Here is a 22,815-nt window from a genome sequence, read left to right on the forward strand (position 1 = left end):
GCTAGAGCCTTGCGCGCTTGTGAGCGCAAATGTGGTGCGCGCGTGACTGCGCCGGGCCCCCCCGGGCGACTGTGCGGCGCCGAGTCTGGGTCCGGGTCCGGGTCCGGGTGGGGAGGACAGGCAGTCAGGCAAGAATGCTCTCCACTGATCTATCCGGCACGCCTGGCGTGGCTTCCGCCCCCAGAGGCCCAAGAGGGTGGATAGGCTGGAATCTTCCCAGCGGGCCTGAGGAAGGCCGCTTTGTGCACCCGACAGGGACAGCGTGGCCGGTTCTCCGGAGCCACCTAGAGAGGTGACCACGGCCTGCGCCCCGTTTGGGGCAAATGGCTGGATGAGATGGCTCGGCTTCCCGAGGATTTGACCCCCGCCCGGAAGGAAATGGCCCTCGCATCCTAGGACCAATGCAACCTGTCCTGTGCCCAAACCCAGACGCTCACGCCTCAGAACCTAGAAGGGCGAAGCAAGGCGAGGGGCGGAACTCCGCAGGGGGCGTGGTCTGGGCGTGGTCTAGGGAGGCGGGGCCTGGGCCTCCCGGTTCCGCAGAGGCAGGCTGCGTGCTTACGCAGCACGCACGACGGGGGTGGGGCAGGCGGCAGGGCGGGTGGCGGAGGCGAGGGGCCTTCTCCCGCTGCACCATGGCCAAGACCGTGGCCTATTTCTACGACCCCGACGTGGGCAACTTCCACTACGGTGAGGGATCAAGGTTATACGTGAGGGGTTTTGGGACGCGGAGGTTTCGAGGCGCGGGCTACAAGTCCAGGGATGGGAGCTGACGAACTCTCTTCTCCCACCCCAGGGGCCGGGCACCCTATGAAGCCCCATCGCTTGGCATTGACCCATAGTCTGGTCCTGCACTACGGTCTCTATAAGAAGATGATCGTGAGTCGTGCCTCCTCTGCTGGGGATTGAGGGTGGGGGCGAGCTGCGGCCCTAGGGATGGGTAGGCTGCGCTGAATGCACCAAGTGCGACCCACCCCTAGGCTGCGGGGGAGGCTGGATGGAAGGAACCAGGAGCACTCCCATGTGCAGAGTGTTGGTGGGTGCATCCTTTGACTTAATAGGAGTTACTTTTTCACCTTGGGTCAACCACCCTTTGACGTCGGGTGGACCAACCTTTGACCTAGGTTAGGGCGGAGTGGGGCTTGTTTGAAGACAGAAAGTATTTTCCTCCCTAGCATTTTAGGATGTGGGCAGTGCTGTGGCCTCAGGGAAGGGAGAGAGGCTGGATCACTGTATCTGGATGTGAGGTTACCCTCAGTTCCCACCCCTTTTCTGCGACCTGTCTTCACCTCCAAGGAGCTGGAGCTCCAGGGAGGACTCCGAGGCCCTGTGTGTAAGTGTGATTGTGTGTGTGGAGGAGAGCAGGAGATGTCCTCGGTATGCCCTTTTCAACCTACAATACCCCTACACGGGTAATCACTACACAACTCTCAGATAAACTGTCGCCAGCTTGGAATTTATAGCTGTGGTATGCAATTATAGCAGTTAAGCTAAGCCCTTATGCGTTACGAGGGCAATTAGTCAAGAGAATGAATGAGTGTCCACTGCTTGTGCTGAGGCACAGAGAAGTGAACTGATCGTAGAGAAGACTGAGGTGATGTTAATGCATGAATCTATGCATCCCTTGAAATCGTTTGCTGGTATGTATACCGGTGGCATTTTCTGGGAAGAGAAAAGCTTTTTGTTCTTGCCCAATTTCAAAAGAAGTATGTAGAATCCTCAAAAGATAATAAATCTCTGGCTTAGCACTTTGGCACTTTGGGTTTTAATTAGAAGGTTGTCATATATCCGATATTATTTGACTCCAAAATTAAGAAGAACTCAGAGGAGAGAGGAATCAGAGTCCAGGGGAGGAGATGACTATGGAAAGAATCAGAAATGGGAGATCCAGGGAACAGAGCAGGTGGATCAGGGCTCAAGGTTGAGAAGGTAAGAAATGCAGGACTGGAGGTGGGAAGGAGAAGGGAAGCCCGTGGTCTTTAGGGGGCTTGATCATAATAAACCACCTGGCTAATCGGAGCCTCTCTTCAACTTTTGCCTCATAGAGTGTCAAGGATTGAGGGGTAACGGGACTGCTGTATGTAGTTTTGGACAGTCCTCAGGGCTGTGTTCAGTGTGGGTGGTCTTAGCCGCATGAGTGGGGCTGACTCTGCCTGGGTTCACCTTGTGTTTCCATCCTGAGGTCTTCAAGCCATACCAGGCATCCCAGCATGACATGTGCCGCTTCCACTCTGAAGACTACATCGACTTCCTGCAGAGAGTCAGCCCCACCAATATGCAAGGCTTCACCAAGAGCCTTAATGCCTTCAATGTGGGCGATGACTGGTGAGGGGAGGACTGGGACTTTTGATGCCAGGCACTTTGATGCCAGGCATTTCAAGGAGCATACTTGAGTGAGGTCTTGTGGCAGCAGTGGGAAGATATGAAGGGGGATCTACTTGTCAATGAATCATCATTTACGCATTTGTTTATTCAACAAATATTTATGGGTCATGCTGTAGGTCAGGCCCTGTGCTAAGTGCTGGGGAATGCAATAATAAATAATAACAGCAATGTTTTAATATTATAATTCTGCTAAGTCCAGTGAAGGAGAGGCATGTGACAGACTATGAGAGTGTATATATGGAAGAATTATCTAGCTTGGGAGTAATCTGGTCAGTGGAGGCTTCCTAGAGGAAATAATGAAGATTGAGCTGAGATCTGAAGAAAGAGTAGGAGGTAATTAGATGAAAGGTGGTTGGGAGGATAGAGAGTAAGGAGAGGAATGTCATGGGCAGTAGGGACAACATGTGCTAAGGGTGGGATAGCATATGACTCATTTGAGGAACAGAAAAAAGGCTGACCACAGAATCTGAAGAGAAGAGTAATCTGAATTGAGGCTAGAGATAGGCAGGGCCTTTAAAAAGTAAACAGCCCTATTAGGAATTGGGGTTTTTACCCCTACAGTAGAGGGAAGTCATCAAAGTATTTTAAAAAGCAAGAGAGTGATTTGACACGATCAGGTTTACATTGAGCTTGTATCATAGGAAAAGACTCAGAGTTAGGCCCCGTGGGGAAGGGAGTGGACAACGAAGATAAGCCATGATCCTTGCTCACATTCTGGTATACAGCCGTGAAAATACAGTGACCATAACAGCTACCTTTACTCAATTTATTTTTAAACTTTTTATTAGGGAAAATTTCAAATGTTTCTGAAAGTAGAATAGTACAGTGAACCCCCATAGATCCATCACCCAGCTACAACACTTATGAGCAAATGGCCAATCTTATTTCATCTGTATCCTCTCACATGAGATTATTTTAAAGCAAATCCCAGATGTCACATCCTTTTATCTGTAAATCCTTTATTGTGTATCTCCAAATGATACTCTTTAAAAAAAAAACAGTATCATTATGACACCTAAGACATTAACGGTAATTCCTTAATATCGCTGAATTTGCAATCAGTACTCAGATTTCTTCAATTGTCTCATAATTTTTCTTTTTTGCAGTTGACTTATTTAAATTAGGATCTAAACAAGGTCCACACATTGCATTTGGTTGTATGTATTTTGTCTCGTAAGACTTTTAATCTTTTATGTTTCCTTTTCTTCCTTGAATTTATTTCTTGAAGAAACCAGGCTGTAGATCCTGTAGAGTTTCCTCTAACAGCTACCATTTATTTATTTATTTTATTTATTGGTGAGGAAGATTGGCCCTGAGCTAACATCTGTGCCCATCTTCCTCTATTTTGGGACGCCTGCCACAGCATGGCTTGGTGAGTGGTGTGTAGGCCTGCACCCGGGATCTGAACCTGCGAACCCCAGGCTGCCAAAGCAGAGTGCGCAAACTTCACCACTATACCACTGGGCCGGCCCCCAGCTACCATTTATTGAGCGCTTACACTGCAGTGCTGAGGATTGCTAGTACATCCACTGAAGTCTCACGCTGTTAGATGTAATAGACCTTCGTTTGATGTTAGGCATAAGTAAATTGAAGGTTGAGGAGATTTAGGTAACTTAGCCAGAATCACATAACTGGTCAGTGCAGGTGGCAGGATTCAAATCCAGAGCCCAGGTTTTTAAACATGATGCTAATCTGGTTCCTTGAAAGATCTTATCAATAGACGAAGCCTGGGATGGAGGTTAGAAGGCATTGAGCACCTTCCTAACCTTATCCCCACACCCCTGCTGCATAGCTTCCCTTCCTAGAATGCCCTTTGTTCCTCATTCAGCCTCTCCAAGCCCTTCCCAGCCTTCACACCACCATGAAGCTTGATATCATGAAGCCTCTCTTGACCATGCCAGCCACAGAGGTCTGTCCTGCACACGCTGCCCTGCTCATTTGGTGTTCAGTCACGTGCTGTCTTAAGAGGTTCTTGGTTTTTTGTTATTGTTGTTGCTGCTCTTTCTGAGTTCACTTTATAGGTCTGGGAACGCAGAGTCAGCCCTCAGGTCACAGCCGCGGCCCTGTAAACGCTCTCTGTGCAGTTAGGGAATACTACCACTGGGCCTTTTGCACTGCATCAGTTGTGCCATCAAACTTAAGCTACAGTTATGCTCATCTGTGTTTCAGTTGAGAATCAGGGATTCTCTTTTTTTCCCTCCTTTTAATGAGTTTATGATTATTTGCAAAGTAATCCAATATAAAAAGCCAAATTGTACTACAAGGCTTTTAATGAAAAAAAAAAAAGTAAAAGAAGCAGACCTAGACCTGTCTCCCCGCTATGAACCCCTCTCCCCAGTGGCAGCCGCTTTCAGTGTCTTTAGCTGTTTCTTCTGGTGTTACTCTTTGGATTTCAAAATAATAATACTCATCTACTATTGTTACTAATGATTTGTAATACTTAGGTAATGCCTACTGTGTGTCAGGTACTGTTCTAAATGCTTTACAGCCATTTGCTCATTTAATCTCAAGAAACCCTATGAAGCAGGGTGTGTTGTGGTCTCCTTCTTACAGACGAGGACACTTAGGCACAAAAAGGTTAGACAGCTGGCCCAGCCTCATGATCCTTAGTAGGCGTTTAAGAGTCAAGGTTTGAACCTAGGTAGTCTGGCTCCAGAATCTGGGCTTTTAATCATACTAACATACTCTACAGCCTCTTATAACTTGCTTGTGTTGCTATTTCTTCATTTATCAATTTTAGGCATTGTCTATCAAGCTCTTAGTATGGTAGATGAGCATTAGTCTCTCATACCATCACCCTGGCTTCTCCTCCCCTCCCAGCTTCACAATATAGTTATATCACAATTTTTATTAAATAAGTATTCTGTGTTTACATTATTATAGCTTTGAAAGATTCATTTATTATGGAGCCAAATAGTATACTATGATTTCATCTTTTTTCTTGTACAACTTTCTGTTTTTCCTGGAGCTGATAATTGCATTGTTTTTTCATTTGTTTATTTTTCTAGGTGTCAATCACTAATTCTTCCCAAACCCTTTGAGAAACTCTAAAACTCCTTACAGTTCTCTTTTCACATGGTCAAATGTGTCAGCTGCACTGTTTTTCTTAGAGACCTAAGACTAGGGATTTTTAAGCTTTTCCCTTTTTAAAAGTCAGATGTTTTGGCCAGCCCTGGTGGCCTAGTGGTGAAGTTCAGTGCGCTCTGCTTTGGCTGCCTGGGTTTGGTTCCTGGGTGTGGCCCTACACCACTGTCAGTGGCCATGCTGTGATGGCAGCCCGCATACAAAATAGAGGAAGATTGGCAATAGATGTTAGCTCAGGGAGAATCTTCCTCAGCAAAAAGAGGAAGATTGGCAACAAATGTTAGTTCCGGGTGAATCTTCCTCAGGGGAAAAAAAAAGTCAGGTTTTTGAAGGTATAATTTGCATACAGTAAAATTCACCCTTTTTAGGTATATAGTTCTCAGAGTTCTGACAGAATGTATTGAGATATAGATTATTTCCATGATCCCACAAAGGTCCCTCATACCCTTTTGTAGTCAATTCTTTCTCTCCACTTTAGCTCCACGCAACTACTGATCTGAGGTCTGTCCCTATATTTTGCCTTTTCAAGAGTGTTATATAAATAGGGCCATATAGTATATAACCTTTTTATCAAGAATGAAGATGGTAATAATTATAGCTAACATTTATTAAAGGCTTACTAGGTACCACACACTTGTGTTAAAGGCTGTCTGTGGGTTATCTCATCATTATTACTATTTCACATATATAGGAATAAAACTCTTAAAAATGTGTGACTATAAAGAATATTATTGAACATTATGTTAAAATGTGGTACACATAGAAGAATCTTTTAAGAAAAACAAAGTTCATGTTCTCTCTCAACTTATTTCCCTTTCATGTGTGTGCTCAAGTACTTAGGAGCTGCCTACTTCTCTCCCCAGCTAGGTCATAAACTCCCTAACAGAATTCAGTGCTTCTTTACTTCCCATCTAGTGCCTTGCACAGAGCTTGGTACATGGTTTGGTCTAAAATATTTGTTGAATAAATTTGCAGATAACTCTGGTGTGTAGGAGGGGGAGAGAGGGTTATGGAAGAATGGAGATTGGAGGGGTGTGGGGTGGAGAGAGAGGCGTAGGAAGGGCCTGGACAAAGGTAAAGGGGCTCCAACTTGTTCCTCTTTCCTGCAGTCCAGTGTTTCCCGGGCTCTTTGAGTTCTGCTCTCGTTATACAGGCGCATCTCTGCAAGGAGCAACCCAGTTGAACAACAAGGTGACAATAGCCCAAGTCCTGTTCCCCCTTTCCTGTGGGTGCCTGGACTCAAGGCCTCAGCCCTCACCCTGAGCTCCCAGTTTTGGGGGTGGGCATGAGGAGGACTATGAATTGGGTGTTTGTCTTTCAGATCTGTGATATTGCCATCAACTGGGCTGGTGGTCTGCACCATGCCAAGAAGTTTGAGGTGAGTGAGGAGGTGATGGGGGAGACACTGGCTACCCTAGGGAAGGTGGTCAGAATGACAGTAGGGGGTAGCTCGGTGGAAGAATTGTTCCTTTCTTTGTAAGACCACTATCTCACCATAGGCCTCTGGCTTCTGCTATGTCAATGACATTGTGATTGGCATCCTGGAGCTCCTCAAGTAAGTAGCCCAGGAGGAGACCTGTGGGGGGAACTTAAAGACTCTTGGCTGAGGAGGTCTCTTAGACTTCCCTGGCTCTGGCCCTGACCTCCAGCCGCACACTAGCTTCTCCCAAGTTCTTGATGCTTTCCTCAGGCTGCCTCTTCCTTTACTCTGCTGCAGATTCCCTGCGCCTGCTCACATTTCAGTCTTCTCTGCACATCCCTCTCCTGTCCCTGACTCCAGGCTGGAGCCTCAGGGTAACCCTTAGGTAACTGGTGGTATTAGGTTTCAGGTGACTTGGGCCAGAGCAGACTCTTCATAATTCCATACCTTGTGTTTGGTAGGAGTGGGTTGGGAGTTTTTTCTTCCTGGGGTTCACCTCTGCCTCAGACCCTGGCTTCGCCCTCACCCCAGGTACCACCCTCGGGTGCTCTACATTGATATTGACATCCACCATGGTGACGGGGTTCAGGAAGCCTTCTACCTCACTGACCGGGTCATGACCGTGTCCTTCCACAAATACGGAAACTATTTCTTCCCTGGCACAGGTATGGGAATAGGGACGGCCGTCTCCTTCACACCCCTCAGCTCTTTACCATGACTGCCTCCTTCTCAGACTTCAGGTCTCAGCTCAGATGGCCCCTCCTCAGGGAAGCCTTTCCTGACTGCCCCAGTTAACGTAATCACCTCATTCCCCATTACTCTATCATGTCACTCTGCCTGTTTCTCTCAGAGCACTCACTCCTATTTGTATTTACTGTGGTGTTTTGTTTTGTTTACTGTCTCCCTCCTGTTCGTGCCCACCCCCAAGAAGCTAAGCTTGGTGGGATTTCATTCATTTCAATTGTTCTCTTTACTGCTGTATCCCCAGTGTCCAGTACACAGCTTGACTCATAGTAGGCCCTCAGAAAGTATTAGTTGAATGAATGCAAGCTGCAAGAGACTTAGTGGCTCTAGGGAGTGTGTGGTGGAGGAATGTAGATGGAGTGAGAGGCCCTCAGTGCATGGGTTGGGGTTGGAGCAGCTGAGTTGTGGATGCCTCCTGTCCATGGCTGCCACTTCCTACCTCCCACTTCCCTATAGGTGACATGTATGAAGTTGGAGCAGAGAGTGGCCGCTACTACTGTCTCAATGTGCCGCTGCGGGATGGCATTGATGACCAGAGTAAGTACTGAAGTCTTCTCCCTGCTCACTCGTCCTTTTTTCTCTCCTTGAGTTAACCTCTTCTGCCTGGTATTGTCTGCTGTTGAGCCAGGTGTCCTTAAGGATGAATGGCCTTCAGAGGGACCATGAACCCCCCAGGAATTATATGCAACATATTATGTGTATGTGCATTTTTCTGGGAGAAGAGTCATTAGCTTTTATCAGTCACTTGGAGGGGTCTGGGACCCCTTCCAGAAGTTCAGAACCAATCGTTTGGTTCTTTGGGTTGCCCCTTTCCTGAGCTGCACGCTCTCTCAACCCCTTTTCCTTTTGTTCCCTGTCTCCCCATCCCCTTGGGGTGCCAGGTGCCCATCTTTGGCCCTCTCCCAGGTTACAAGCACCTTTTCCAGCCAGTTATCAGCCAGGTGGTGGAATTCTACCAACCCACGTGCATTGTGCTCCAGGTAATACTGTCAGTGCCTCCTCAGGGGGCTCTGCCTGGGCTAGGGAGAAGAGGGCAGGGAAGGGGAGAGCCCCAAGGTTGGTAGTGGAAGGGAAATGAAGGACATCTGGGGCATTCTGCTCAGTTATCTCACTGCAGCTGCCTGGCCTTTGCTTTTTGCAGTGTGGAGCTGACTCACTGGGCTGTGATCGATTGGGCTGCTTCAACCTCAGTATTCGAGGACATGGGTGAGCCTTGCCCTCCTCCACTCCCCCAGGGTTTCAAGTGGCCTTGGGCCTCAATACATGGCAGTTGGGGAATAGGCCTCACCTCCTCTTGGGAATCAGAAATAGCTACAAATTTTACTTGAACCAGAAATGTCACCTTGAACAGGGTTCCACAGCTGGTCATTCATTTACAATAGGTTTTTACTAAGCACCTGTTATGTTCCAGGCATTGTACTAGGAGATGGAGATGCAATGGGGAAACTCCCATGGAGTTTACAGGTTAGTGTAGGAAACAGACAAAAAATGAGTAAGCCAACAAAATAAGTAGATTGTTATAAGTCTATGGAGGAAAGAGATAGAAAGGTAGCATGCAGGATAACAGTGGGGAGCCTACTTTAGATAGCATGATTTGGAAAGGATTTTCTGAGAGGGTGAAATTTCAGCTGAGGTGTGGGGGCTAAAAGGAGCGAGCCATAAGAGGAGGAGAGAGGTCTGTCCCAAGCAGTGAGCAGGGCCCACACAGAGGCCCTGAGGCAGGAAGAGCTGGTATAGCAGGGGAGATGAAGTAAAACCAGTGAGACAAGAACACAGGGAGCAAGCTGGAGGTGGTGTGAAGGGGGTCTGAGAAGTCGGCAGTGGCAAGTTGTGCAGAGCCTTTAGACCCTGGTAAGGCATCTGGATTATATTTCAAATATGATGGGAAACCTTTGAAAGATTTTAAGCAGGGAAGTGCCAACTCGTGTCTTAAAGTGACTGCTCTGACTGCTGAATGGAGAAAGGCTTGGGGTGGGAGTGGAACAGGAGTGGACGTGGGAAGACCAGTTAGGAAGCTCTTGGTGTTTAGGCAGGAGATGTGGTGCTCGGCTAAGGTGGAGGAGGAGGCAATGGAGAGAAGTAGATGATTTGAGTTAGATTTTGTGGCTAGAACTGACAGCATTTGTTGGTGCATCTATGAGAATAGTTGATTAACAGTTGGGGTGCCAGGGTGGGTGTTGAGCAGGACAGAGGTGGGAGTGCGCTTTATTTTAAAATTTTTATTGAGACACAACATGTATATAATTAAGTGCATGTATCTCAAGGGTATGACTCAATGAATTTCACTACCTCGATCAAGACGTAGAACATTTTTAGTTCCCTTGTTCCCCTTCCCAGGCAATACCTAGAGGTGTATACTTTGGCTTTTGGTAATTTCCTCCACCCATTCCTCTGGTTCTTTTTAACAGGGAGTGTGTCGAATACGTCAAGAGCTTCAATATTCCTCTACTGGTGCTAGGTGGTGGTGGCTATACTGTCCGAAATGTTGCCCGCTGCTGGTGAGCACAGTCCCTGATTTTCCTCCTCCCTGTCATCCAGTGTGTGAGGTAGGGGCTCCCTGAGAGATGGCCAGGTGGGCACTTCAGCCCACTTGCTCAGCCTTTCCCCCTCTGCTGGTTGGTTTCAGGACGTATGAGACATCGTTGCTGGTAGAAGAGGCCATTAGTGAGGAGCTTCCCTATAGTGGTAAGGACCACCCCGTGATACACACAGGTTTGTGTATGTATACACAGGAAGGCTATTCTCACAAGACTCCAAAATGGCCTGGTTTGAAGGCAGATGGGAAATTTGATACTTTTAGAGCTCTGCAGACTAAATCCCTGGGCTCAGAGCAGGGAAAAGATTGGGCAGCTATTGTGTAGGGGTTTTGAATGGGAAGGGAAGAGATTGGGAAGTCTGGGGACCTGCCTGTCTGTCTCTGAGCCATACCTCCTTCTCCTAATCTCCCTTCCCCACTAAGAATACTTCGAGTACTTTGCCCCGGACTTCACGCTCCATCCAGATGTCAGCACCCGCATCGAGAATCAGAACTCACGCCAGGTCAGCAGCTCAAAGAAGCTGAACACAAGGGTTGGGGAGCCCAGGAGAGGTCCAGGATGTGGGAAATCTGAGAAGCCAGAGAAGAGAAGAAAGTTCTCAGCCATCACTATCACTATTATCAGCTAGGAGGCAAACCAGTTTAAAGTAGAGGCAAACGGAGTTGGGAAGAGGGACACTTATCAGGTAGGGGACTCGAACTAGGATTTGAAATAGAATTAAAACTAGGACAGTAGGGGTGAAAGGCAGCTACAAGGGTAGATGCCCTGGGAATCACTGGGAGCTGCTCACTCTCTATTCCTTATTCCCAACCAGTATCTGGACCAGATCCGCCAGACAATCTTTGAAAACCTGAAGATGCTGAACCATGCGCCTAGCGTCCAGATTCATGATGTGCCTGCAGACCTCCTGACCTATGACAGGACTGATGAGGCTGATGCAGAGGAGAGGGGTCCAGAGGAGAACTACAGCAGGTCTGGGGGCAGGGACTGGAGAGCAGGGGAAAATGGCAGGCTTGTTGGGAAGGTTAGGAGGGAAAAAGTAAATTGGAAGGCATTAGCTTAATTGTCCCTGGCTTATCTCCTTCAGTATGCCTACTCTTTGGTCTGCTGCAATTCCACACTCTTTTTTTGCCCTGTTTTTAATGATGTAAGTAACATATGTTTATTGTAAAAATTTTAAACAGCACCAAAATATGATGTTTGCTTTTCACATAATCCTAGACCCATTCCACAAAGTAACTACTGTTAATAGTTTGAGTTGTATCTTTTCAGACAGACTTTTTTCTATAGATTACAAGTATACTATTCAACATGCACATATAAACACAAACACACATATACACTCATTCTCAGAATTTGTGTAGTTTTTTTTTTTTAATGCAAGTTGGGTCATTCTATACATATTGCTCTACAACTTATGGCTGGTTCTTTTTTTTTAGCAAAACAATGTATCTTTCCACGTCAATATATATAGATCTACTTCATTATTTTATCAACTGTATAATATTCTGTTGTGTGGATGCAGTATAATTTAATCAAGTATCACTGATGGACATTTACATTATTTCCCATTTTTTCCCTATTAAAAAGAATGTGGGGGTGAGCTCCCATACATATATATCTTTGCATGCTTGTTTGAGCAGGTTAGATTCCTAGAGTTGTTGCTGCTAGGTCAAAGGCTGTGTACACTAAAATTTCTTATATTTGCTGCCAACTTGCCTTTCAAAAAGTCTGTAATAGTTTATATTCTTGCCAGTATTTTACTCACTCCTTCCAGGTTCTGAGCTGGATAGGTCACTGCCTGTATACTGCTCTCTAAGGCCCTTTGATTTCTTTCCTCTGTTAATTTTTTCAGGTGTGATAATTGTGTTGTGGTTATTTTTTTTAAGTCTGTATCTTTCTGTGATACATATTAAAGTATTTACAGATGCCATGAATTAGGGAAAAAAGAGACTTGGATAGAAATTTTTTAAAATCCCCAAACGGGCTTTTCTGAAAAATGAAGGGAAAAGACAACGAATCCAGAAGTGCAGAAACAGATGCACTTAATGGAGAACAGATTTCCTTATGTGATTGAGGGATAACCACAGCTGGACACCTGCAGGACGCTTGGTCCTGCTCCCACACAGTGTTAGAGGTTTGAGCTGGCTCTGCTGCAGAGTCTGATGGACTTCTCAGTCTCTTTCAGAATCTGCTTTTCTGTCTTGGAGTTCAGGCTTCCAGATCTTTCCTCTGGTCCTGGGCTTTACTGCTCAGACCCTTGGGACTACTCCAACCCTCCTCCTCCATGAATACCCCCTTATTCCTACTTCTCTTTTTTTAAAGATTGGCACCTGAGCTAACATCTCTTGCCAGTCTTCTTTCTTTTTCTTCTTCTCCCCAAAGCCACCCCCAGTACATAGCTGTATATTCTAGTTGTGAGTGCCTCTGGTTGTGCTGTGTGGGACGCCACCTCAGCATGGCCTGATGAGCGGTGCCATGTCCGCGCCCAGGATCCGAACCCAGAAAACCCCAGGCCACTGAGAGCACGCAAACTTAACCACTCGGCCACAGGGCCAGCCCGTTATTCCCACTTCTGTTTAAGGAGGTATCTGAACACCTTGCCTCAGGGATTCCTTTTTGACCCATCATCTCCTTCTCAGCTTCTCTAGGTCTCTGAGGCTTGACTTTTGGAAATAGATTTTCTTTGACTTAAAAACAGGTAAAAACTTGCTTTTAAGCTCTTCCTTTTGGTAAAGGTTGTCTTTTTCATCTATAGTTCCAGGCTGGTGTCTGGGCCTAGTCTCTGCATTATACCGCCCCCTCTCAACAGCCAGCAGACGCCTCAGTCCTCTTCCTGTCCTAAGCCCTAACTCACTGTCAGACCACCCACTGAGTTCCTGTTCTTTGATGCCTATATCTCCAGCTTGCATATCATTTGCTGAGTGGTAATGATGAGTTACCACTTTTTGTGGGTTTGCTAAGCACCAGATTCAATACTAAGTGTTTTATATTAAATCGTACATATCATCATGTCATCATTCTGCTGCCGTCAGGCAACCCTAAGAGGTGGCTGTTATCCTTAAATTACCAGAAGAAGAATCTAGGACTCAGAGAGGTTAAATAACTTTCCGAAGGTCCCACAGCTAGTTAAATAACAGAGCTGAGATTCAAACCCAAGTCTCTGACTCCACACCCTTAACCTTGTGCACTTAGAGGTAACTGAGACATTGCTTACCAGGCAGATAAGGCCTTTCCTGACTTAGTTCCCCAGCTTCTCTTTGATGACTTTCTCTCTTCTTTCTCAGTGTCAGCTGTGGGCAAGAAAATTCAGTTATCAGTTATTCATATTCTCCAAGAGAATAGTTTTCAAAAAAGAAAGGAACCAGTATTGAGTACTTATTGGGCCCTATGTTGCTTTCACATCCCTTCACTCACTACAGGTTTATAATATCCTGTCACTCCTCTGCTTGAAACTTCCCTTTCCATTGCGCTGAGAAGAAAATCCTAATTTCTGACCATGGGTTTAAAAGGCCCTGCATGCTGGCCCTTACCTACCTCCCTGGGCTACATCTCTGACTACTCTCCTCCATGCACACTACTCCCAGCCATCCTGGCCTCCTTGCTCTTACTGGAATACATCAGTCTCCTTCCGCCTTACAAGGTCTGTTGTTGGTTTTCTTGCAGCTTGCAATGGTCTTCCTGAGATCTTTGCCTGGCCAGCACCTTCTCAGACTTTGGGTCTTAGCTTCTTAAAACAGCTTTCTCTAATAATCCTGTTTGAAATTTTACCCTTTTCCTCCCATCACTCTTAGTCACATCCCTTTATATCATTTTATTCATAACATTTTCCACCATCTGAAATCATATTTATTTGCTTACTTTGTTGGTTATTGTCAGTCTCATTTATTAGGTATGTTTTTTGAGATAGGCAGATATTTTGTCTGACTTATTCTCTACTGCATTGCTAGGTCTTGTAACAGTGTCTGGCACAGAGTAGTCTCAGTGGTTATTGACTACATGAATGGACGAATGACGAGTGATTAGTCTCTACCAACAGAAGGAGAAGAGTGGTTCTCTGACAGAGGGGGCCTGAGAAATGGCTCCAGTGAGCGTGCCTATGTGGGAGAAGATTGGAAGTTGGAGAGTGGGACCCTGACCTCTCTCCCCTTGTTTTGCAGGCCAGAGGCACCCAATGAATTCTATGATGGAGACCATGACAACGACAAGGAAAGCGACGTGGAGATTTAAGAGCGGCTAGGCTTGCTGTGTCCTAAGGAATTCCTTTTTACCTCTTGGTTGGGTGGGAGGGAAAAGGTGTGGCTCCCCCAGCCCTGGACTGGTCACCTTCAGGGCTTTTACCAACACTAGGGGAGGGTTTAAAGACCACATCTGGTTCTTGAACCAAATATCCCCTTTCCTCTCCTTCCCAAGGCCTAACAATGGTACCTATTAGGGATTGGATGGGGACAAGGATAGCTGTCTGTCTCTAGGACATCCTGAGCAGTGGGCCCTAGAAGCCAGTCCCAGCCCCGCTGACCCCCTTATTCCTTCCCTGCTTCCCTCCAATCCAGAGACCTTGAGGGCTGAGGAGTAATAGGACTGAGGTTGCCTCTGACTTCCTCCTTTCCTGGATTCTACTGCAGGCTTTGCTTCCAGTGCAGGTGAAGATTGAGGGATTTTAGGAGGCTCTGGCTCCCTAACACCTTAACCCCAGATCATGGGAAGTACGATTTTGAGTTGGGGGAGGATGTCAAAATGTCCTGTTCTGACTTTTGGCTTTATGTCCATTTTACCACTGTTTTTATCCAATAAACCAAGTTGGTATTTTTTGTACCTTTTGCCTTTCTGAGAATATTCTTAATTTTTGCTAGCTGCCTAGATATGAAGGGAGAGGAAATGGAAGTGATGATGTATATAATAAAAATCATAGTTAACATTCCTTCAGCACTTAGGTATATGTATTCAACATGGATTATCTTACTCATATAGGGACTTAATAGAACCTTCTGGTTACGAGTTAGACAGACCTGGGCAGATCAGTATCTTAAGAGAGGGAGTAGAGGATAACTTCAGGTTTTTGAACCTGGGCATTTGAAATGGTGATGCTAGTTGGTGAAGATACACTGAGATAAAACATGTCAAGTGCTTAGCACAGTGCCTGCCGTAAGTAGTTGCTCATTATCTTAACTGTCTATGTGAAGAACGATGCTAGATACTGTAGTAGCCAAAACATGGACCCTTCCCTGGAGGAGTTTACAATCCACTAAGGAGTGAGATAAAGGCTATAGGAGATGTGGAAAGTGGTACAAGAAAGAAGAGTAATAGCTGGGTCACTGCTTCTGTGCTTTGATCTTGTCTTTCCTCAACACTCCAGCTTAGAAAGTAAGTAGCTTTTGAACGTTTTTGGACAAATTGAGTTCGAAGTGTGGGCTGGACAGCTCTATGCAACTTTCCATCAAGCAAACAGAAAGTGGAACACGAGGTGAAGGCCAAATTTAGGGTCCAGCCAGCTTGGCAGAGTCCCTGTAATATAGCAGGCCCTAGACAGCAGTAGGGGCTCTAGAATGAGGCACTGACTCTACCCTCCAGGGATGTACATTTGAAATCTTGCTAGCTGTGGGCAAAATAATTTGGTCCATACTTTGAGGGCCTACTAGGTGCCATATACTTTTCACACATGAGACAGATGTACCTGAGAGAATGGATGACATTACTGAGGAGGAAGTCAAGCTAGAAGAGCAAAGAACATACTCTCGGAGAACACCTGTTCTTTTCACTCAGGTTTGGTTTCTGTCAGTAGGGAATCCTGGTTAAGCATAGGGCTTCGCTGTCAGACTAACCTGGGTTTAAATTTTCTATCACTTAATTACTTGTCCTTAGGCAAGTCACTTCAACTCTCAAAGTTCAAATTTACTATCTGTAAAATGGTGAGACTAGTGGGATTTATCACATGGCATTGTGAGGATTCACTGAGAAAATAAGAGTGTTTTGTATAGTTGCTGGCAGAGAGCAAGTGCATTGTAAATGGTAACTATTATTACTATTTAGGCACACGTTGGCAGTAAGTAGTTTTTCTAGATAAGAAACACAACTAGAAAATAGCAGATCTGCAATTCAAAACGAGGTAATCCAACTCCAGAGCTAGTCAAGTTCCAGTCTAGCACTTGCCTTGGACCAAGCTCTGCTCTTGGCACCGTAGCTTTCAATATATGGTGGCTGACATTTCTTTTTCATGTGCGTCCTTGGTATGGCCCACATGAAAACTGTATTATCCTGGAAAGCCCAGCACAAAATTACCTGCCAAGAAGACAGTTTCATGCAATTTTTGGTTCAGATAATATTCTGGGCTGGGGTGTGAGAGGGTCCAGGTTTTACAGCCACGTGGGCACTGCGTGGGAGAGATGAGGCCTGCGCCGCTCCACCCGCCAGGGGGCGCCGTTCCGGGTTGCGGCCGCGGAGAGTTGCACCGCCCGCTCAGCACCCCCCGACGTGAGTCCGAATGGTTAGGCCCGCCGGGCAGGTAGCGCGTTTCCGCGGCTTCCCTCCACCCCCGTCCCTTTCCCCATTGGTAGGGGCTGCGGGTCCGGGCGGAAGTGGGGCAGGCGGGCGGGAGCTAGGCGTCGCCGTTGTATATTCATGAGGCGTGCGCAGCCGGCATGCTAATGAGGCGGGGCGCGGCGGCGGGCAGAGGAGCTGCTGGGCGGCGGCGGCGGCGGCGGCGGGCTCGGAGCTGCCTGGCGGGAGCGGCGTAGGCGCGGGGTCGCTCTCCAGCGCGAACCTGGACATGGAGCCGCCCGGCGGGGGCCTGGGGCCCGGCCGCGGGACCCGGGACAAGAAGAAGGGCCGGAGCCCGGACGAGCTGCCCTCGGCGGGAGGCGACGGCGGCAAATCCAAGAAATTTGTGAGTGTCCCTCCCACCCGGCTTTCTCAGCCTGGCCCCGTAACCGCCCACTGGAGCCCGGAGACCCCAGCAGTCGGCCCCAGGGGTTCACGCCCGTCTCTAGGGAGCCGCCCCCGCGCCTCCCTTCCTCCTTTTCCTCGGTCCTGGGCTCCGCAGCCCAACATCCTACCCCTCCGGGACCTCAGGGAGCCCCGGAGTCCCACCCGGCTCTTGCCCCGGCCACCCGGGGCTTCCTTCGTCCCCCAGCCGGCACGCTCTGCCCTCCGCCCCCGTAGCCCCGGCCGGTCTCAGCCTCATCTCCTCTCTCTCTCAGCCCCACTTCCTTTCTTCTTCCTCTATTGCCCGAGGTATCACTATCTTGGTCCTCTGTGCTTTTCCGGGTCCGTTTTCTCTTATTACCCTTCCCCCCTCTTTTGATCGTCTCTTATTTGCTTCTCCAAAGGTCACTTCCTTGTCTCAGATTGATCCCTTTCACCTGCTAACTTTCCTCCCGCCCAGTCCCCCCTCTGGGCCCTCAGCCCGGTGTCACCTGATAATTCTTCCCCACAGGAATGTTACCTGGCTTGAGCCTTGCCCTCTCTCCTCCCTTGGACGTGTCCTTGTGATTGCAGGAGCGGGGTGCTGCCCAGGTGATATGGTCATTGGCCATGACGTTAATTTGCTTCCCAGTATTTCTCTATCCAGAGAACCTGTCTCTTTGCCCTGTTGCTTAGCACTTTTCAGGTTGTTAGGACTTCTCATGCTTATGCCCTTCTTGACCTAGGATGGTGATAAACCTCCCCCGTGGGGAGGAAGTTAGACGGCAATTCCAAGAAGTTTGTGCTTAATTGAATTGCTTTTCATGCATTTCCTGTGATAACCATCCTCTACTCTTCTGCCACCTCCTGTGCCCCAAGGCTACTGAGATTCCTCTTCCTACCTGTAGAAGAGTATTGCTTTCCTCAGGTGCCAGTTACTTCCAATCCGAGTCTGAAGGAATACTGATAGTCATATAACACTGTCATTTTTCTTTACCTTTGCCCGCACTAAATCTTCTTTTTTACTCCTCTCTCCAAGGAGCTATTTTTTTGCTGCTTACCGTGAAAGCTTTGAAAGACACGGGGCACTATCCCAGAGAGAAAAAGAGGCTTGTATCTTAATAATCATTTGGTAGTTTTTTAGTTTTCCTGTCCAGGTAATTACACCCCTACTCCAGTGTCTCTTTTTGCTAAACAAATGGCTTCTCTTTCCTCTTTCCTCTTTCTTTCTCTTATCCCTACTCCTTAGCATTCTGACCCAACTCCCCAAGTTTGGGAAGAAAACTGATAAAGTGATAGAAACAGGAAGAACATGTTGCTTTGGGACCTAGAGGGTTGAAATGTGGAGAGTACTAAACAGAATTAAAATAGTGACTCATCTCTTCCTATTTCTAGCAAGGCAGGTGCTTCTGGACTGTCCTTTCCAGTGACTTACAGGCTGTCAATAACTCCCTGTTTTTGTCTGGCCAACATCTTTCTTTCCAGAAATGCAGGGTAAATAGTAGTGATGACCCTCCCCGTATGGTGACTAAAGCAACATTTACCTGTTTCTTTAGGATAAGAATCAACCCTCTAGTTAGAGAGCTTTTCTTCTAAGACTTAAGTTCTAGGGCCCATATTTCTTCTATTTCTGTATCTTTTTGTTTTGTTTTTGTTTCCATGGGTACTGTTTGACCTTCCTCACCCAAATTTCAACTGTTCCTGCTGATTTATAGCGACCTCTGTGACTTGTAAATGTTTTTCAAGTGCTTAATAGCATTTTATATGTGTTTTTTAATCTAACACTTGTTAGATCACAAATTTGTTCACAAATTTGTGAAATCTACTAAGTGTGTGGTGCTGAAAGGTGAGATAGCTGAAGAGACTCAACTTCTTTTCACCTGTTTTTTGGAGTGTCCACAGAGTCTTGTATATGCTGAGTGGATTTGGCTTAGAGCTGTTGGTATTTACTTTAGAGAAGGTGGAGCTGAACCAAGTTCTCCTTTTCTTTCAGAGGTGTTGGTCTTAACTCTTAACCTGCTGAATTTTAAAAACTATGTGCCATTGCATTGCAGAGAATTGCATTGGTAGCTAGGGGATTGAAAAGTTTCCAGGAAAGTAGTGCTTCTTACCCCCTTTATTGCCGACTATAACGTACCTCAAGGCATCAAAATATTCTCTTTCTCATTGCTCTTTTTATGAGAACTCTGTGGAAATGAGAGATTAGGAAGAGCGTTGCAGTCCACTTCTGTTTGTGTCAGTGTATGTATTTGGGGGTAGGTAGAGTGGGTGAGATTGCTCATGCACTTTCCTTACCCATGGCTTAGTTTTGTTGAACTATAGGCTAAAAGTGAACTCAGAGATGTTTCGCCTACTCCACCTTTTCTAGAGCGCGTCCTCTGGAACTCCGTTAAGAATGTACTTTATAAAACTGCACTGGTTTGTAACTTAGTGTGTGCAAAGGTTGTTTATTTGCATCTGAGGGGTTACTGATCCTTTTAGCTGATACATACCTTTCCAGGCTTATGCAGGTTCAAAATACAGATCAGCTCATGAGAACAGAGCTCACAAATTGCCTGAGATTTCCTCTTATCCCCTGAGGCATCTTGTGCAGAAAAGACATGGAGTCTGAGTTTAAAAAGTTTAAAAAGTGTTGGGAATTATCTTTTAAAAACATGTGGTGGTTAGAGATGCTCACGTGTGTGGCTGAAGCCAGGCTGCTTGGTATTCCCCGTTGGTTCTTCATAAGTCTATCTTCTCCTGGGCCATGAGCATATATATCCCTTCTTGAGCATTATTCCATGTCCTTTCAGAAGTCCTTAAGATGAAGTAAAATAAAAACTCTAAATGAACTGAGTGTTTTCTGACTTTTCAGCAGTGATGAATGTGGCCGTCAAGTACACTGATTTCTGAAATATGTGCAAGGGGAGTGAGTAAAACCAGGATGTTAGGAGGCTGGGGTATTTCTCCATTGTATAGACTGCATACCTTCTCATACAATCAAGAAATACATTCTAAGAAAGAATGTCGTTTCCCAGTTCAGCTAGGAGCATAATTTTATAAAACATGAATTTTAGTGTGGGGTTAGAGAGAATAGAAGATATATAGTTTTTAAAATCTTGTTTAATTTTGGATACCTATGTTGAATGATTACCATGTTGTAGTTTCATGTCCTTCTAAAAGCAAAGTGATAGTGGAAGTATAAATGTTTAGTTGTAGACCCCTGTCTCTCCAAAATGAGAGCAGTCAAAGGTGAAGGATACCAAGCAGAAGTTTGAACAGATATTAGGAAAGGTAGAGAATATGAAGGAAGTGGAGTCGTCCGTGCCGGTATCTGCTTCTCTCCCCTTTATTAAAGAAGATGTTAACTTTACTCCAAAAGGTCGCAGAAAACCAAGGAGTATACAGAGAGCTTTATGCAAGTCATGGGTTTTTTTGAAAGATGATAAACACAAGGATTACTTAGTTTGGAAAGAGGGAGAGGAGCCTACAGGAATGTTATTTAGATGTTTGAGATGACAGAATGATACCTTAAAAATTTCTGCCCTTCTTCCTGCCTTGTGTTTAAAGAAACAGACCAGAGATCCACTTGATAGTCTTACTTTTGCTTGTCTCAAAGGACATCCTCCCTCACAGGAGGTGAAACTGAGGGAATGCCTCTGAATTAAAATCTCTGCCCTGGGAGAGCTGGTAAATGTTGGGATCCTTTTATAAAAAAGAGCTGTAAATTTATGACCTGTAAATTATGTTTACTATAAAAGCTAAGTAAATAGTAATAAGTGAAGTGGGAAGTGCTTTAACTTTGTTGATGGGCTTATGGGTCAGAATAGACTAATTTTATTTCTTTTTTATAATTTCTATTGTTTATTTTAAAATTTTATTTATTTATTTTTTGAAGAAGATTAGCCCTGAGCTAACGTCTGCTGCCAATCCTCCTCTTTTTGTTGAGGAAGACAGGCCCTGAGCTAACATCCATGCCCATCTTCCTCCACTTTGTATGTGGGACACCTACCACAGCATGGCTTGCCAAGCGGTGCCATGTCCGCACCTGGGATCCAAACTAACGAACCCCAGGCCACCGAAGCAGAATGTGCGAACTTAACCGCTGCGCCACCGGGCTGGCCCCCAAATTTTATTTCTTGTATGGTGGAGTAACCTTTTGATATTCCCTGGGGCCCTCAGTGTGTTTTATAAATGGATTGCCAAGTTATTCTTGGAGAGTGTTATATTTTCAGTGAAACATAATAGAGGCTTAACAAATAAGGTTATGCCACATATGATTTAGAAGAACAGGTTAAAATCATGTTTATTAATAAGAAATACTAGATATTATAGAGAAACAAAGAGTTTGTATAGGCGGGTGGTATTTTCTCCCATTTTATGTCTCAGTTAGCTGAAATGATTTATGACTACAAAAGCATCCCTATTTTGAAACAAATTTTGTATTACTGAAGTGTTTTTCTTGATTATGTTGAGCCTCCTATTCTGATCACTTTTGTTTGAAAATAGTAGGAAAAACTTCACCTCTTGCTAACTAGCAAAGTGGCATTGTGTGTTTGCCCCTAGTTAGGGTGAGATGAGATAGTCAGCCCTCTCCCCATGCAGACGAAGCTGCCTAGAGGCTCCTCCCTCTTTGTTTTCATTCCCTCCCTGCTTCTCTAGGGGCCGGTTCAAGTCCCTTGGACACCCTGGCCTTTGGGGAATCAGGAGCAGTAAAAGCTGTTGATACTAAAATTTCTTAAAACCTCGAAGGATATTTTAATCCCTTTGAACATATTTTACCTTATTTTCTACCTTTTTCTTTTGCAAATACAGTTTTTAGAATCAAGGAACCCTTTGTAAGAAAGTAAAAGAATTGCTGAAGGAAAAGAAAAATATGAGAACAGTATTTTAATGAATTTTACCACCAATTACAGGATAACTCTGGGTGAATCATTGTTCTTTCGACTGAGATTCTTACTTCCATTCATTATTAAAGCTTGTTATGAATGGTAGCCTTAAAATTTTAGAGTTGGAAGGAACTTTAAATGTCATCAAGCCCAAACACCCACTCAGTACAGCAGTGCCTTCTCACAGTTGTAGGTTGGAAACATCAGGGGGCTAAGGGGTGGAAATTGGATAAGTGAATGGAGGAGGAGAAGCAGAAATTTTGGATTCTACATTTCCTTTAGGAAATTTTAGGATCTTAGAGTAGCTTGAGTAGTAAAAAGGGATGATTTGAGAGGAGCAGATAGGCCAGAAGCTATGAGATTGAGAGGGAAAAGATTGAAGAAACGGGCTCTCTGTTGCTTGGCTTTGTGACAGTTAGGGAGTGTCAATTTGTCCTTTAAATATTTGCTTAAATTTCTTTCCTCCAAGAAGGGGGACAGAACAGATAAGGGGACACGAAGGAGAATAAGCATAACGGAACTGATTGAAGAGAAACACATGGCAGCCTTCCGTGGCAGCGTTCTTATGTGGAAGACGGGAAGTCCCTTCCACAGTGGTGGTTTTAAGTGCTCCTTGGGCAGTAGCTGCTTGATCATTTTGTTAGGGTAGCAGATAGAGTTTATGGGGTCCTGAATTTTTTTTCTGGATTTCTCATTCCGTGACTTATTCCCTGTTTTAGGAATAGTGTGTGAAGGCATACGATTTGCATTTTCTTTTAAGATTTAACATACGTTAAGGACCCAACAGAGGATGATTTCTAAGCCATATTTGATCCTAAAGTTCACGGAAAACAAAGGAATACACCTTGGTAAGTGGGCTTACATTTCAGCTATAGCT

At 45.7% G+C, this 22,815-nt stretch overlaps 2 protein-coding genes and 1 long non-coding RNA gene across 5 annotated transcripts in view; 2 read left to right on the plus strand and 1 right to left on the minus strand.

Moving 5' to 3' along the window:
- Positions 1-401: 401 nt before the first annotated feature.
- Positions 402-14,985, plus strand: HDAC3 (histone deacetylase 3). 2 transcript variants are annotated; one of them, XM_008519718.2, is made up of 15 exons: positions 402-690; positions 797-879; positions 2,183-2,325; positions 6,579-6,660; positions 6,791-6,847; positions 6,969-7,024; positions 7,421-7,554; positions 8,090-8,170; positions 8,540-8,613; positions 8,775-8,839; positions 10,042-10,131; positions 10,260-10,318; positions 10,593-10,672; positions 10,985-11,142; positions 14,331-14,985. In XM_008519718.2, exons 1-15 carry the CDS (start codon positions 402-404, stop codon positions 14,398-14,400), a joined length of 1,521 nt encoding a protein of 506 aa, XP_008517940.2. In that variant the 3' UTR covers positions 14,401-14,985. The 2 variants fall into 2 exon arrangements, 1 of the variants encoding a protein (XP_008517940.2); XR_011525524.1 differs by lacking the exon at positions 10,593-10,672.
- Positions 9,833-18,414, minus strand: LOC139075291 (uncharacterized). Its single transcript, XR_011525527.1, has 4 exons — positions 17,973-18,414; positions 17,612-17,812; positions 13,388-13,463; positions 9,833-10,739 (listed from the first exon to the last, which is right to left on the minus strand). It is a non-coding gene; the product is annotated as an uncharacterized lncRNA (long non-coding RNA).
- DIAPH1 (diaphanous related formin 1) overlaps positions 16,822-22,815 on the plus strand; it is a 102,243-nt gene continuing 96,249 nt past the window's right edge. For both annotated transcript variants that reach the window (XM_070570561.1, XM_070570562.1), the window contains exon 1: positions 16,822-17,053. In XM_070570561.1, the coding sequence (XP_070426662.1) occupies positions 16,937-17,053 (117 nt within the window). In that variant the 5' untranslated portion in view covers positions 16,822-16,936. The remainder of the gene's footprint in view (positions 17,054-22,815) is intronic.

Source organism: Equus przewalskii, chromosome 13 (genome assembly GCF_037783145.1).
Source record: "Equus przewalskii isolate Varuska chromosome 13, EquPr2, whole genome shotgun sequence".
In the NCBI taxonomy this organism is placed as follows: domain Eukaryota; kingdom Metazoa; phylum Chordata; class Mammalia; order Perissodactyla; family Equidae; genus Equus; species Equus przewalskii.